The 17254-nt window shown below is 44.2% G+C and overlaps 1 protein-coding gene across 6 annotated transcripts; it reads right to left on the bottom strand.

The window, feature by feature from the left end:
- Nucleotides 1-559: 559 nt before the first annotated feature.
- dhrs7b (dehydrogenase/reductase 7B) lies at nucleotides 560-15089 on the bottom strand. 6 transcript variants are annotated; one of them, XM_088936990.1, is made up of 8 exons: nucleotides 14856-15084; nucleotides 10316-10371; nucleotides 9186-9361; nucleotides 7698-7813; nucleotides 5768-5978; nucleotides 5221-5313; nucleotides 3501-3653; nucleotides 560-1321 (listed from the first exon to the last, which is right to left on the bottom strand). In XM_088936990.1, the coding sequence occupies exons 3-8, from the start codon at nucleotides 9334-9336 to the stop codon at nucleotides 1116-1118; spliced, it is 930 nt and encodes a 309-aa protein (XP_088793116.1). In that variant the 5' UTR covers nucleotides 9337-9361; nucleotides 10316-10371; nucleotides 14856-15084; the 3' UTR covers nucleotides 560-1115. The 6 variants fall into 6 exon arrangements, with proteins under 6 accessions (XP_088793116.1, XP_088793115.1, XP_088793113.1 ...); XM_088936989.1 differs by lacking the exon at nucleotides 14856-15084 and adding an exon at nucleotides 12033-12119; XM_088936987.1 differs by lacking the exon at nucleotides 10316-10371 and having other exon boundaries at nucleotides 14856-15089.
- Between the last annotated feature and the right edge of the window lie 2165 nt (nucleotides 15090-17254).

Genomic DNA, 17254 nt, shown 5'->3' with positions numbered 1-17254 from the left:
CTGTAGACTTGCAACAAGCTTTAAAAGTCCGAATACGTTTGCAAGGCACTGGAAATGGCTGGAAGGATTTGCATCGGTGTTTTCAACCGCCGCAGTTTCTCTCGACTTCCATGATCCTGGTGATCAGGTTAGTGATTTTGTTACAAAAATGATTTTGCCAGAAAAAGCTAAGAGGCTCATGTTTGCAGTTCTCGAGGTTTTAAGAACCAATGAGTAGTAGCGGAAGTGTTTACTGAGCTTTAGGTAAGCTTTAGAAGAGGCAAAGGCCTAAGGGGACCTCCTGGGGAATTAGTAAATATTCAACACCCAGAAACACAGGATAAAGCTAGGTAGGCAAGTAGAAAGAGAAGGAAGAGAGACAGAGAGGAAGAGGAGACATGTGTCTGGCAAGAGGACCTTAAACGCCAGATTCTAGTTCAGTATTTGAACCTTCTTTAAGAGAGCTTGCTGTCTTATCTTAGGAAACAGACTACCAGGCTAAAAACGGTCTCTCCAGGTTAGGGCCGTGATCCCCATTCACTTTGGAACAGCCGGATTTACAGGAATGGAGACGTAGCTCTGGGTTGTATTCAGTTTTATTTTGGACGCAGGTTTTACTCTCTTTTGAGCCTGTAAGGCATCATGTGGGATTTCTGAGCACTGGGTCAGTGGTCCGGGGTTTTTCTGGGAGGTCTAAATGTGGGCCACTGAAACATCCTGTTTTCTGAAGAGGGTAGCTTGTATATTGCATGTTGTGTTGTTTTAGTTTGTGTTATTGTTAGTGTTAATTAAAAACTGTCGATCCTAGTGTGCTTCACATTACTCTTTTGCCAGAGTTGTGCCAGAGAACAAAGAGCTCTGGTGCCTCTGACGATACCCACCACTCCGGCTTATTCTTGAGATATCTAAGACAATCGGGGGTTATAATTATTTCAATGATTGATAATCCTGCATCCTATAAGTCTCGATTTTCCTGCCTCCTATATCCGTAGCAATATTAGCAGTAACACTAGTAGTGTTTCAAATCAAGTACAGTGCAAAGATGTTTGCTAGTAGCTAGTTCCCTCCCACCCTTCCAAACAACACCAGCAGCTCAAGCCATGGGGAGATGAGGAGATCGGGTAGAAGGCGGGTTCCTAGTTGTTCTTGGCTTTGCGCTCCTTCCTCGCCCTGGAAGCCATGATTCTGAAGAAGACGCTGGGGCACAGGGTCCGGAGGTAGACCGCCAGGGTGGGCAGCAGGCCGGCCAGCAAGACGTCCCTCTTCTTCCTGCCCACAGCCCCCAGGATGGCTCTGGCAACATCCTGAGGGTCCCAGCCCTCTGCCGTGTTCTTATCCATGACTGAGACACAAGAGACAACCAGATCAGCCGGGCAGCTCCCCTCCTAATGGCCTGTACTCACCCTGGCGATGCCCGAGATCTTATCCCCGATTTTCTACTTGAACTGCGCTTACAGGACGTTTTGAGAATCCGGGCGCAAAGGTCTCCTTGTCATCGCTGATCTCACCTTCTAGCCACTCTAGATCTACTACCAGGCAATCAGACTGGAAACAAACCTCTTTCAGGAATCAGACAACTCGAGCAATGGAGTTAATCTTTCTGCGGAGACTGAAGGTTGCGGATTGCACCATGGAATACGGACTCTAACAGGGTCATCAAATTAGCCGCAGCCCAGTAAACTCCCGATTGCTCTAGCTAAACACTATCAAGTAACAGTTCTGAGCCGTTGGGCTCATCTGCTCGAAATTAAGTGCAGTGACTGCGTGAAATTATTTCCAAGAGTAGGTGCCAAACAATAATAACGTATCGCATTTTCAATGAAATAAATAGATGTGTTTTTGCACATACACTCTATGATTGTGTGCAATAATTATTCAGTAATTGCATGCAACAATTATTGAGCAATCAGGAAACACTGTTACCGTCTGTGTTGTCCAAAGAAATTGTGTAGCTTGATGCCACTGAACAAGGAAGTCAAACACACTTTGAAAATGTATCTTCTGAAAGGAAATACTGTTTCTAAACGCAGGGTCACAGGGAGTTAAAATCATCACTGCACCGACAAACACAGACAAGTGTTCTAAACTGTACAAATTGTGCCTATAGGCTGATTTACATAATTGTTCAACTAAAGCGTCCTGCAAAATACTTCATACCAGGCAGTGAAATTACTTCTCATTTTGAACTATGTCAGTTTTTCACAGTTTTCCATGGTAGGGCTGGTCAGGTAGTTTAAGTGCCCATGTTTTTGTCACGTTCAATGTAATTATATCTGCAGATGTGTTTAAGGTAAAACTCTGGGACTCGACTCCCCAAATGTACAACTTACATTAGCTGAATGCCATAGTAATTTGAAAACTAGCATTGTTTTATAATTTACAAAAAGCAATGTGGTTTTGTAGGATCCACAGCTTCTTTGGGCAGGGACTATTGTCTGCTTAGTAACAGTCTTGCTGAAGTTTTATTTATGGACTGCTTAGATTTAAAATTACTGGCTGGACCACAAATTCCAGTCTGGTGCAATTTTGTCCAGCTAAGCTTAAGCAAGATAACAGGAATTTGAGCTATGGCTGCAATTCTGCATAAGTAAATAAAAACATGGAAGTTTGCTTGTGCCAAAAGAACTAGCCAAGTACAAGTGCCCTACCACACACAATTTTTCATCAGACCTGTGCAGCAAAACAGATATGAAAGGCATGGACAAATAACTGGAAGAGTGTTGTTTTTTCCCTAGTGCAAAATTTCCTCCTTTTATTTAAACTGGCTGTTTAGAAAGGTGTTGACCTAAGTGTCGAAAAGAGAAAGACAACATCTTTTTTTTCCGTGTTTGCAGCTGGCTGATTACTGGCAGGGTGGGGGTCAGCCCCGATATATACAGTATACCCCCTGGGGAGTGGTTGGGCAGCTGGAATACTTCTCCAGTCAGGCGCTGTGGAGCCTGTGTAACACAGGACAGGCTCCGACAAGTGTGGGCATTCAGGAGAATGCACTGTCCTTATTCTCGCTTTGCTAGCATGTGGGGAAACAGCAGCAGACCAATTAACTAATTAACTAGGAAAACAACAACCGCCTGTACCAAATCACTAAATACATCTGTAGGACTTGTAAAACAAAGAGGAATATTGGCAGATTCCAAAGGGATTTCGTCCTGTAAGCATCACTGGTCGATTGACAGTATCAGTGGTAAATTACTTTTTTAAAAGTAATGCACTGTAGTTACAAGTTCCATATGTAAGGGCTTGTAACTATGTAACTCCTATTTTGTAAATTAAAGGTTGAAATCATTTGAAAAGATGTACTGCTTTGCACTGAGCTGTAGGACTTAACTATATCCATACTACATAGATCATACATTTTAAAAACACCCCCCCACAACTTGTTTTTTTTTAATTGTAAACCCTTGTACAAGTCACTTGTAACTGTAATTTATTTTGTTTTAAAAGCCACTGACCCCCCCAATGCTGACAATTGCTAACAAACGTACAGCGCTTCATGTTTGTAGCTGAAATTCGACGCTCACCTCCGTATGTGGACCCGTCTCCGGTGACGGCGTTGAGCGAGAGGTTGGTTTTAATGTAGCCGGGGCTGAAGACGGACACTTCGATCCCGTACTGCTCCACCTCGGCTCGCAGGCAGTCGAAGAAGGCCTGGGTGGCGTGCTTGGAGGCGGCGTCTGGCAGAGGACGAAAGCGAGAGGTTACCACACAGTGGCTCGGACACAGGTAACGGGGACTCCCTTCCACCACCACACTAAGTGCAGCCCCACCTGGATGATGCGACGGCAGCCACAGTGCGCCAGTACGCTCCCCACGCATCAGAGAGCAGAGTGATGAAGCCAGTTCAGAGATGGGGATTATTAGGAGGCCATGATTGGTAAAGACCAATAGGAAATTTGGCCAGGACACCGGGGTAACACCTCTACTCTTTTCAAGAAACACCCTGTGATTTTAAATGACCACAGAGAGTCAGGACCTCGGTTTTACTTCTCACCCAAATGACAGTGTCTTTTTTACAGTATAGTGTCCCCGTCACTAAACTGGGGCATTAGGACCCACATACACTGGAGGGTGAGCGCCCCCTACTGGCCCCACTAACACCTCTTCCAGCAGCAACCTTAGTTTTTCCCAGGAGGTTTCCCATCCAGGTACTGACCAGGCTCACACCTACTAAGCTTCAGTTGGCTGCCAGCTGGGAGTTGCAGGGTGATATAGCTGCTGGCTTGAGCGCTGGAGGAGAAAAGCTACACACACCTACCAGGAGGACAGGCATTCCTTTGCACAAATGCATAGCGTGCATCACTATACATTTTTCAAACTTTTTAATACAATGTGTTCCACGTACATTTTCATACACGCACACCAAAAGGCAGGGGTGAAGGCCTGTTTGTCCTTCCTCTCAGTCATCACATTTTAAACTCCATTTCATTCCACTCCTGTCCTTAACACTGCTGATCCAAACTCAACCGCAAAGCCCAGCCCTTCACATTCTGAAACACGATTTTCCAAACACTGCCAACGCTCACAGCACACACTGCCTCCCGGTGGCACGCGACTGAACGAACAATTCTATCGGCATCTTAACCAGAGAAACTGTTACAACCAGTAACCACAGAAAGGAGGTGCTCAGGATTCTTTTTGGATGAAAACGTTCGGCATGTTGCCTTCTCCTCACTGAACACCAAGTCACGAGTCACATTATCTCAAGTACTGCAGCCACTTAAAATGTCATTCCCTGTGACAGACATGTTACCAGGGATAGATCACAGATAAGGCCTCCTTGAAAGTTACACTCTTAATCATCCCCACCAGAAGACACAATTTGCCTGGCCATGAGAGATAACCATGGCATCCCCCAATTCTGTAACTGGAAAAAAAAAATATCCATCCTGATTCTTTCACTCATTATTCAATTTGCTCCTTTAACTGACAAAGAAAAGCAAAAGTCTTAGTTTGCTTAGCGGACAGCAATTTCTAAAGCTGTGTACTTTTGACGGATTCAATAACCTTAACCCAGAGAGAGTTTTTTTCCCGTGTACTACTGCCTGGACTGTCTTTTCTGGAAGGGATGGAGGATTTGAAGGGTTAGCAGTGTTCTGTTGATTCAGGCCTTTCCATGAATTAAAGCTTTTGTCAAACAGCACCACCAAAGGGAAAATCGATGTTGGCTTTTCTGTCAGTTACTTAGGTTCCAGAGTGCTGCTTCATGGCAAACGTGCACTGAAAGCAAGGCAGGGTACTTACAGGCAGACCTGAAGGGGATAGCGATCTTCCCTTGCACACTGCTGATCACCAGGATGTGTCCGCTCCGGTTCTGAACCATCGAGGGCAGGATGGCTGCAAAGACACTGTTTACAGAGAGGGTGGCAAGAGCAGACTGCGTTCTCGAGCTCCACCTCTTCGGGAAGAGGCCTCGTGCCACACCTGATTTCAGCAGGCAGGTCGGAGGAGAGGAGACAGAGGTGGCGCAGCCCCCAGCAGGCTCATTCCAGAAACAAAAAATAAACTGTGCTGGGATGGATCCAAGTCCAGTCGCCTTTGATCTGACTTAGATCAAAGATGATCCTGACATTTACTGCTGTGTGACCAAAAATTTTATAACACGAATATTTTCGTTTCTACCTGTTTAATTTTATTCAGATTGTTGCCTGCATTTACATCTCTCTTCACCAAAGGAGTTCATTATATTTTTATGAATGCAACTTGTTTAGAATCTGCCACCCCACCTGTCACTGCTGTCCAATTTTAGAAGTTCAAACAATGTGGACGGGCAAATGAAAGATTCCATTACCTTTCGTGAGAGCGACTGGTCCGAAGTAGTTGATGTCCATCACCTCCTTGTCCACGTCGATTGTGGTGTCCAGTATGGTGCCCCGGTAGCTGATACCCGCGTTGTTGATGAGAATGTCGACACGGCCGTGGCATTTTAAAATCTCTTCTGCGGCACTGGCCACTGTGCCCGTGTCCGAAAGGTCAAAGGTCACGGTGCTCGGTGGGTACGTCTGTGAAAGTCAAAGATTCTAATCAGTGAACATTTCCACACACACGCTCCCAATGTCCACTGAGCCTGAGCCGCTGGTTAGGCTGATGTGAACTTGGATCGTGTCCCAATTATTAGTAATGTGGCCCCATTACTCGTGAACCACAGCATCACGTTTTGTATTTTCAGATTTCTCCTTTAAAGGTTACGCCTTTAACATTTCAAATGCCGGTCATGCAAAGAGCCCTCTTTCCTCCGCACGTGCTGAAGATCTTTAACCTGCTCTTCCAAGATTCGGGTCTTTGATGTCAGTGCTGAGATTTTTATCACCCTGACAAGCCCTAAGACAGCTTTGAAGGAGAAATATCCAACTTTTTTTTCCCCCAGTTTCACAGATGTTCGGAATGCAGCCCTTACCCAAAGTCAGGATATTCTCTGGAATCAGAAATGTGAGCTGCTCAGTAACCTCGCAGGGGCTGCCTTGGGGAAAGCCGATTATGATGTGAAAATGCTGCCCCAAGTTCATTTAGAGCACTTTTTTCAGTCTCAACAAACATCCAGCTCAAACACAGACACTATATATCCTACAGCTTGCTTGAGGAATCCAGCAGCAGTTGGACTTAAAGCCAGGAAATGAGAAAGACTGCGAAGAGGCTGGCAGAGTGCCGAGGTGAATGCAGATTGTTCAGAAGAGAGAAAACAACATCAGATAAAGTCCAGTCAGCTTTCCTGGGGTCTTGGCCCTCTGACACCAGTGAGCTGAGTACAGCCTGGTGGTGATGGTGTGTGATAGGACATTCAGAAGCACGACTGACTCGCGCAAAACATTTCTGTTCCAGGTTCTCTGACTGTAACAAACCACGCAACACAGAACAAAACGACTGGCTCTGCACAAGGTTACTATCATTTGTGGTATAAAGGGTTCCACAGGTTCTGAAATCAAGCAATGGTCTTGTGGTTTAGTGAAGCACACTGAAGAATCAGTGAACCCAGATGACCTTTTGTGAGACGGATATTTGCCCTTCAAAGCAATATAAAAGATCTATATCTTTTCAAAGGAAAATACACATTCGTTACCTTTCCATATACAGTTTTGTTGCCTGGTGTGCCTAATCAGGAAAGACTGAAATTATAGCCGACCTGCTGCTAAGGGTCGTAAAAAGTCACACCGGGTAAATATGAGTTAATTAATAATGGGCTAATTGGTCTCAAGATCCATTCTGACGGGGGTGTGATTATTTATATATGGTATATAAGGGCATCACGGTGTTAGCTGGTGGCTGGGTTTAGTATAGCAGCCTATGGCTATATGGTGTATGACTGCCAGTTTGATGAGTAAATACTTCTTTACAGCACTCCTCAAGTCCTTGTGAGTTTGTAATGTGATCAGACCCTTTAAGCCATTTAAAATGGGCTGGAGCCTGTCGGCTGTACTGTAGCTACAATTATTCCTAAATGCTGGAATGAGATAAAGATGCTCTTTATTAGCATATCAGGTTTGATCTAATGTGTGTAATATCCTTAAAAATAAGGATATAAGCTAATTTTATGTAATATTATTATCTTATTAATTAGGATAATTGGATCATTTTACAATAAGATAAATACAGAAGTTTGTCTGCTGCGCTCTTGCAGTGCTCTGTAAGCAATGAGGGAGTGTGAAGCTAAATCTCCTCGACTGAAAACGAACTGTACAGGTGTCCGCCTGGGAGAGGACAAACAGCCACGCCATGTCACTCACCTTTCTGCCGCTATCCGAGACTGCAGCCAGCTCTTTGGAGAGCTCCTGTAGTCGTGCCTTGTCTCGGCCACAGAGCACCAGGCGGGCACCAGCAGCGTGGAACAACCGGGCACATTCTGGGGGGGCGACAAACAGGAGCTTTACTCAGGACAGGGTCGCAGGAGAGCTGGAGACTACCCCAGCAAGACAAGGCGAGATACACCCTGGACGGGACACCACTCCATCTCAAGGCACACAAATAATATATGAGGAAGAATTTTGGCATTTACCTTTTTGTAGGTGTACAAGATAGTAACCATTTGTCTTTGCTAACATGCCTTTTTTAACTTAGCAACAGTGTGAAAGAAAAACTTGCAGGCACATTATTTGATCTTTAGATCTTCTTTTGAAGCTATACCCATCTTGTGTTAAGATAACCGATAATCCTAACACAAAAGAAGCAGCCATTTAGTTTTATGGGGAGTGGAGAGGAGCAAGTGGAGCCAATGAGTCAGTTAGATCTGACCAGTAAATGTGCTGGACGTGCTACTAGAGCACTTTTTATTGACGTACAGCTTACCTCAGGATGCTGCGATCATGCGTTTTAAGATTCTGGCCGTGGTGAAATTAATACGATTGGTTTCTTTTCAAACAAAATAAAACTGTCATTACAGTAGTAGAAAGCAATGGAGACTGGATAAAATGTTGCCATATTTATATATTGTAACGCCTGATTGTGTCTAAGATGTTTAAGATTGTGACAGTATTGTTTATGCTTCATGTGTAAATCGTTAAAGCTACAAACAACATTGGAAAATTCACCTCCAGTTACACAAAATATGTCTTCTCTTCTTCTTGACCTGAATCTTATCCCAGTCATGATGGAGTTGACATTCCAGCTGGTATACAAGCTACAAGTAGCCATTCCGACCCAAACAAAGGTCTCACTCGAGCTCCTCATGAAACGGACTACCTAGTACAGCCATCCAACCTATCAGCCTGTCTCTGGAGGGTGGGAGCAAGAGACAAATGCCTGTTCATGATGATCAATCCCTAGCCAGAGAGAAGTGATCAAACCTTCCTCCACACTCGAGCAGACAGATCTGATGTTCTGTTAAATCCAAACATCATTTTGCATCCGTCACGACCCTTTTTTTAATATTCTAATATAACAACGGCAACAGAATACCCAGACATACTTGACCGATTACCAGGGAATGGACACCGTCTGTGCTCAAGCCTAGCGCTCAAGAAGTGTTCCCAAATGTCTACCTATCACCCCAGCCCGGGCCAATCAATCCTCTAACTTTGTGATGAGGTTTGCTCTCAAAAATCAAAGTTTGTTGGGTGTCCTGATTACCTGTCGTGTGACTGTTTTGCTCTTTTTTTGTGATCAATTTTCTACAAAGCAGTTTGCTTCTGTGCTAGAACAGGGTAGTCCCAGGGTCCATCAATGGGATGACAAGGGGGGTCTACCTGCTGAACGAGGCACAGAATCCCCGGTCTCACCTTTCCCCAGTCCGGAGCTGGCGCCCGTGATGACCACCACCGCGTCTTGGATATAGGCCTTGTGGCGCATCCTCTGCAGCAGGTGGTACAGTGCCACCAGCCCCAGGCTGCCCAGCAGTAACAGGAAAGTGTTCCCAGACACGAGCGCCATCAGTCCGTCTCCAGATGGACTCCTCCTGTGGACAGAGGAGACAGACAATCAGGGTCATGGCATGACTGCCTCAGAGACACACAAGGACATGTGTGGTCCAATGCCAAGGCTGGCCCAGTTTGGAGGCATTTTACCACAAGGCCAAGCACAGACTTGACAGTCTTACTGCAGGAAGGACAGGCAGCCTCACGATTTCTAGCAGTACTAAGACAGAACTGACAGCATCGGAGCAAAGCAACTCTGAATGAAGGTGTCAGACCACAATCCACTTCACTGACCAGAATGTCACTTTGTACTGTTATGCTGACAACTGCTGTTTTATCTACAGTGGCTATCACAAGTATTCCCCTTGGACTTTTTCACATTTTACCATGTTACTTTATAGAATCATAACGTATTTATTTGTGATTTTTTTATCCAATACAAAACATGCATCCAGGACAAATAAACCTAGCTCTGGGAGGTCCCACAGCTGTACAGTTCCTATACCATGAAGACAAATGATCTGGGATAGGGTTATTGAAAAGCCCCAATCAGGGGAGGTGTAGAAGAAAATTTCCAAGGCATCACACATCCTCCAAAGCACAGCAAAGTCCATCGTAAAGAAATGTAGAAAGGCACAGGCACAACTGCGAAGCTGTGAAGAACAGGGTGTCCTCAAAAAACTGAGTCTCCAGGCAAGAGGTGCACTAATCAGGGAGGCCCCCAGGTCTTAAGGAATTACAGTCTGCAATGGCCGCGATGGGAGAAACATGCATATGAAAATTGCCTGGGCGCTTCACAAATCTGGGATTCATGGGAGAGTGACAAAAAACGTGCATCAGATCTCGACTGTACTTTGCCAGAAGGCACGTGGGAGACTCCGAGACCAAGCTGAAGGAGAGCCTATGGTCTGAAGAGACCAAAACTGGTCTTTTTGGCCTCAGCGGTACGTTTGGCGCAAGTGTAACAGTGAACATCGTCAGAACATCATCCCTACTGTGAAGCACGGTGGAGGCAGTATCCTGCTATGGGGGAGCTTCACTGCATCAGGGCCTGGAAGACAGGTAAAGACAGAAGGAAAGATGGATGCAGTAAAGTACAGAGAAATCCTGGAGGAAAACCAGCTGAGATCTGCAAGAGATTCATCTTCCAGTAGGGCAAGCCAAACCTTTCCAGCGTACAGCCAAACCCTTTTTTTAAAAACTTTTTGGGGGTTTAAAACGAAAAAGGTCAATGTTCTGGAACGAGCCAGTCAAAGCCCAGACCTCAATCCAATCAAGAATCTGTGGCGTATATTTGCTCATACCCTCAGGGAGTATGAGCAAATATTTATAACGAATTCAGGAGGATCTGTAGAATTTTGCGTTCGCTTTGACACTACACTGTAGAGTGTTTTCTGTCCACAAATGGCAAAAACTCCCAGTGAAATAGATCATGTTGTAACACGATAAAATAGAAAAAAAAAAAGTCCAAAGGGAGTGAATACTTTTGATAGTCACTGTAATGCACGTGGGGAACACAAGGCCGGTACAATCACAGTCCTGCAAAGAGTTAAAAGTGGGGAACACTGGAGGAAGACTAGATGCTTAGTGATCCTTCCTAATTGTAACAACTGACAACACAGTTCACTATGAGTCTAGCATCTAGTAATGTAACTTTTGAGCTCTTTCTCTGGATACATGTAGGTTTCACCCCTGGCCCTGGCTGCATTCCCGATGATCCAGGCCAGCGCAGCCCAGTTTGGCACACTGAGGAGCAGAATTCCCCTGACAGCTGTTGTTCACCACGTGAGCTGGTAGCACGTCCACACGGAGTTAAATTACACTTCACGCCCGCGCTACCGGGGAGAACACAATCGGCTTTACTGGTTAAACGCTGCTGGGGACCTTGACACTGACTTCCCTCTGGGTAATATACAAGACTGGAGACTTTTTTTAGTTATGGGAGTTGTTTTGGGTTTTTTTTTTCCAAGTCAACTATAGCATTTAAACCAGTGTATTCTAAAACAACGTACTGATACTGTCATTTAGGTTTCTATGTTGAGCAACCTCTGGAACAAGTTTTTTTCCCAAAATACCCGGTTTGGAGTTACACTTAATATCCACGTCAATAAAACAGGCGGCAGAATTTTCACAAAGCAGGTATTTAAACTCCCCTCCACCTTAAAAAAAAATAACGAAAGCTTTTACTTCCTGGGATTTAAGAAACCAGGAAAACAAACCCAGCCCCTTCATATAACCTATTTTGTTTTGTTCTGGAAACGTCTCATAAAACATCGTCTTTAAACTTTGAGAAACCCAAAAGGTGTGTGCTGTCTGCCAAACTGTCTGCTGGATCTGTCTCTAAATTGGTATTAAGTGGTCCAGGACATATGATACTCTCCCTCACAGAGCAGCCTGGTACAACTGACCTCCTGGGAAGAAAAGTCTTCCAGGTTTCTGGGCTATAAACCCACTGATCCCTAAAGGTTCTGATCCAGCTTTTCTGCATTAAGTCCCTAGTTCCCCGTCCCTCACAATATAAAGCAAGGAACTGCTCTTTTCCGTCGGGTATACAGATCAAACAATCAAAAGGCTGAGCTGTCTACTTCAAAGCAACCAAAATTACCCGAACTGTGAAAATAAGTTAAAAGACCGAGCAAGCCCTAGCTGAGCCAGGGAAAGATTTCTACCTGCAGATTTTACCCTCATCCACCTAAAAACCCTTGTCCTCACCTCGTCAAGCCCCTCGGGGGACTGGGTTCCCCTGGTGGGACGGTCTCTCTGTCAGGCAGAGACCCGGACTGCAGGGAATGATGGCACCAGCCCAGGGACTCTGCGGCTGCTTTATGAAGTCAGCGTAATGGCTAAAATAAGTCTCAGCGCTCCAATGAGAGGAGAGCCCGTATTTTAAGGTCAAACGCCGGGACAACAAACACAGTCATTCAGACGGAGACCAGTATGTTAAATGACAGCTTTTTTTCCCCCTTTATACAGGTCTTAGCAACTTCCTAGACAGGACGTCCTGTATTCCTCTGGTACCTGGATGAAGCTTCAGAAGAGGCTGAACCTTTACCAACCAAATGGCCTTTATGGGCAACAACCCCTCTGGTCACCAATATAAACTGCCTTCCGACTAAAAGCAACTAGATGAAGGCAAAACAGTATTTCCTGAAACGAAATACCCTGCAGCAAGTAAATGGCTACAAAGCCAAATGACCCCCCCCCCCCCGACCAGAGAAAACTGGATGGTTATTGTTTCAGGGATTTATAAAATGGAAAAATGAACCTTTAAGCTAAGACTCCAGTAGGAGGTTTTTGAGAGATATTGGGAGAGGTGGATAATCTATATAACCTACTGATAATGATTTGATGTTTCTGGAAGTTTTTTTTTTTTCTTGACACTGCTCTATACCCTCTGTAAAAATGCAAAATGATAAAGAACAGAATTTATACGCATTGACATTTGCCATACTTGGGGTTTTTGAGATGACTGGCAACTGTTTTTTTTTCTGGTTACCTTTGCCTAGTAAAAAAAAAACCCAATGAAAAACAGAAGTAAAAAAACGAAATACACTGCAGTTAAATGACTCGCCCAGATAACATGACAATGGCCATAGTTAAGACCTACAACCGAGTATTGTGTGGGGTTTTTTAACACGATCACATGCCAGGTTAAATGAGAAGCACAGACCTGGCCATCCTCCGACTTCTTTTCCTCAGATGTTTTGCAGAGTTTCCACTAATTACACAGTTTAATTAAACTGCCTTTGTCCCCTCTCTCTCCGGTCTTACACAGCCCCAGCACCGCACAACCACCTGATCTGTGTCACAGGACTGGCAGCCTTTGGAACATCCGATGCTGCAAAGCTGTGATCTGAGAAAAGACTGGTAGATAGTGTTCTTCTGAGCCATCCTAGCAGAAAGAGCTCCTAAAAACACTTTCTTTTGGCAAAATGAGAGGAAGAGGAGTGTATCAGTGTTTCACTAGCTGAGACACAACGAGATGATGAGCTGTTGCCTCGTTATACACTGATAGTTATTTTTTTTTGCAAATGTTGGTAAAAAGGTACCAATGCAACACTGCATGAAGGTACTTTGTCTAGTTCACTAGATACTCTATATCTTCAAAGCTTTTCATGGAATATTGATTAAACACACATTAGTTAGAAATATCTAAGGTAGTTGTGTCATAACAATTGTATTTAACTCATTGTTTTAACAGGGCAAGGTATTTTTACCGAGTCGCTCAAACAACACGCAAACCGAAAATTCCTTGTAGCAGTAATAGTACTACTGTAATAATGTACTAATACAATAGCAGGTACAAGATATAAAGACCTTGACCAACCAACCTTTGACTTTAATTACGATAGGTACAATACCAATAATAGCAACGACAACAAGAACAACAATAATAATAATAATTATAATAGCTGTGAATTACGGAAGGTGCAATAATAATAACAACAACAACGACAACAATAATAATAATTATAACTGTGAATTACAGTAGGTACAATTACAATAATAGCAACAGCAATAATAATAATATGGTATTGTACCTACTGTAGTTACTGTTGTTATTGTTATCATTGTTATTGTGCCTACCGTAATGCACAGTTGTCACAATTATTATTATTGTTGTTGTTGTTATTATTATTACACCTACCGTAACTCACAGCTATTATTATTATTGTTGCTCTTGTTGTCGTTGTTATTATTGGTATTGTACCTATCGTAATTCGCCGTTGTTATCATTATAATTGTTGTTGCTATTGTTGTTATTGTTATTGCACCTACCGTAATTCACAGCTATTATTATTATTATTATTATTGTCGTCGGTTATTACTGGTATTGTACCTATCGCAACTCACAGATGTTATTATGATGATGATGTATTATAGGCACAATCTGACGGCTCCAGTGTTAAAAAGGACAAGCGCAGCACAAACAGCGCGACCCGGACCCTGAGCCCCAGCGTGTGGAGATCATTGCTCCACTTCCATGTCCTTCCCAGGGCGGCTCGGTATTTCTTCATGAAAACAAACCCGTAACCGCCGCAACTGTTGCTTGCCCTTAAACTAAAGAGCTAAACCCATCTATATATATAAATGGAGAAGCTAAGCCAGTTGTTGTGTAAGTCGATTTATCGAGCGGCAGTTGTGCTGTGCGGTAAGAGGAAATTGGGAAAGAAACGATAAGGGGGGGGGGGAAATTAAAAGAAATAAAAGCTGTTCTGCATTCCAAGCCTGCTGCGTGTAAACGCACTTGTAGACATATTGAGCTTTAGTCGTGTATATATCGTCGGTATGAACGCATGTATGCCGCTATTTCGCTTTCTGGTTTTAAATATTAAAATTATATTATGCAGCTGCACATGTGGTCCCGGCTGTTAGTCCAATGAGAAACTGGGAAGCGCTTCTCGCATCTGTCCCTCCTGCCCGTCTCCCGACAGAATGAGGGACGAAACCGATGGAAGCTCCGAGTTAATCAACGACACAAGCCCTTGGAAACAACTCCGTCTCATTACACGGCTTCAAATTGTCTAAACCTACCAGAGAGAGAGAGCGCGTCCGCCGGCCTCGGACCCGGAAATGGAAGCAGCCGAGAGACAATGTGACTCGAGCAGCCGCCACGCCTGGAGTCGGGGAGGGAAATCTTGCGCAAATGTGCTTCTACTTGAACTGTACGAGGAGCAGCGTGAAGCTACCTACATTATGTTTTATGTTGAAAGGCGCTGCCAAGCTAGCGTCGCTAAACGTAGCTAGCATCACGCTACTCGTATGAGGTGGGGAAGGAGATGACGCGAGCTACCCAAACGGAAATTAGGCCCGCCTGTGTAAAATAGGAATATGTTTGCCACCCTGTGTAAAATTCGCGGCATGATATACAGCTTTTAAAACGGGGCATTCAGGCGTATTTTAAATAGGAAGGCATGTCGTATCATTTCGTTTTGGTGGAAAAATCAAGTGGAAATATGAAATCGGGATATGCATTTCTATTGCAAAATAAAGATAACAGACTGCTGCGCTAAGGGCACGGTTACTAGTGCCCTGCTATATACTGCATGTATAGCGGTAAGTAATGCACGTACAATGTGCACATCAGGAATTTGAAATCGGCTGTCCTGTAAGTTTAACCAAGGAAAAAAACGTTGATACAAGTTTGGGTTTAAAGAATGCAAGAAGTTTGAAATGTTCAACAGGCATTGCCTTAAAAACAAGTCAGGGTTTAGTGCTCGATTAGGGTATTGGTGTGAACTTCTGACACGGGCGGAGCCCATGAGGGTGAACTCCCAGGGGCGGCCCCAGCAATACGGCCGGCGCATCAAGCAGAGGCTGTGGGAGGAATTGGACTGCCCCCGCTTACAGGAGATGGTGCACCCCGACGGACGCGTGCAGTTAATGAAAGTTACCGCTGGGGGGCACAAGAGATACACACCCCAGATCGCGGATGATCTGGGTCAGGGGTCCCTGCCTATCTGCAGCTCCTCAAACCCACCTGTCCTGAAGAGATCCAGACGCTGTCCTCTGACTTCTTAGTGTGACCATGTTCATTTATTCAATTATTGAATAATGTATTTATACACTCCTCAATTGTCCTTATTTCCCCGTCTTCTATTTCCATTGTACCTTTAATTTAATCATTTTTACTTAGAACAGTATTGACATTTTGCGATTCCTTATTTTTCACTAGGAGGAAGAGCTACAAATCACGTCTGTGAAGATGCAAACTGCCACAGTTCATCTATTCAATTTTAAATGTAATCTTCTTTCAAATGGATTATTTTAATTATTGTCTCATTTATTATTGTTATTTTAACCCAACTTTCTTGAGTATGTCCTGAATTTGGCAGCCAGAATTCTGATCAGGTCTTGTGCAAGTGATCACATTACTCCTATCCCGGAGTCCCTGAACTGGCTTCCTGTCAGGTTTTGGGTCAACTTCAAAATCCTCATGCTCACCTATAAGGCACTGCTTGGCTTAGCACCTCAGTACCATCGTCCTACTCCCCACCTTGCAGCCTTGGTTTGTCCGATTCTGGTCTCCCATCTGTCCCCCAGGTCTGTCGCGATACTAGCGCCGACGGGGCCTTCTCCTGTTGTGCCCCAAAGCTCTGGAACTTTATCGCCAAGGATATCAGAGTCGTCTTCCCTGAGCTCTTGCAAATCAAGACCTGAAACCTTCTTCAGAATGACGTTTATTTAATTGGTTCTGTCGGCTGCTTTGCTTTCAACCCATTGTAACTGTAGTACAAGAATACATTTTAACTGGGTAATTCGCTTTCCGGTATGTGTTTTGTTTTTCTTACTGTAAAGAAGACACTTTTAAAGAAGCTAACCAGAAACGCCAGCAACTGTAGTACCTTTTACCCGCTGGTATCCTCGTCCAACAGCTTGGAATGATACCAGGCGATCCGCTTCCTGTCTGTTTCCGAGTCAAAAAGTCAAAGATGGGTGATCCTAGGCAATCCAAAACCGGTCATAAAACAGGAAAAACCCCCGAACGGGATCAATGATGTTCCCGTTGCTCCCATGTCTTTTGACCACTGCCCTCAGAAAAACAGGGCAAGTCAAGCCAGGCCCTATTCAGCGATGTTCAGTCACGCTTTCACAAAAGGGTCTGCTTGAGAATTTAGTACAATGTCTGGACCATCCCAAGAGCCTGCTGCATATAGTCTGATCATATTAAAAAGCACCCCCCCACCCACTCAAAATACAGCGCTTTTCTTTGATGAACATACCAGTTTTGTTTAAGACGGTACACTGAGCTATTGAGTTCAAGGGCAAGGGACGAGGTGATAAAGTTAATCTTTTCTCCATTTCGTGGCTGGTGTTTTGCACTAAGATCTTTCATTTTAATGTAATAAGTCTTTTTGGACTGCACGTGTGTAACATGTTAATAGCGCTACACAGTAGGTAACAGCTTGCCTGAAATTTAGAATAATTTTTTG

The sequence above is a fragment of the Atractosteus spatula genome, chromosome 18 (genome assembly GCF_055471065.1).
Source record: "Atractosteus spatula isolate fAtrSpa1 chromosome 18, fAtrSpa1.hap1, whole genome shotgun sequence".
Taxonomy (NCBI): domain Eukaryota; kingdom Metazoa; phylum Chordata; class Actinopteri; order Semionotiformes; family Lepisosteidae; genus Atractosteus; species Atractosteus spatula.
Note: the sequence above shows the minus strand (reverse complement) of the source record. Positions and strands in the feature narration are given on the sequence as shown.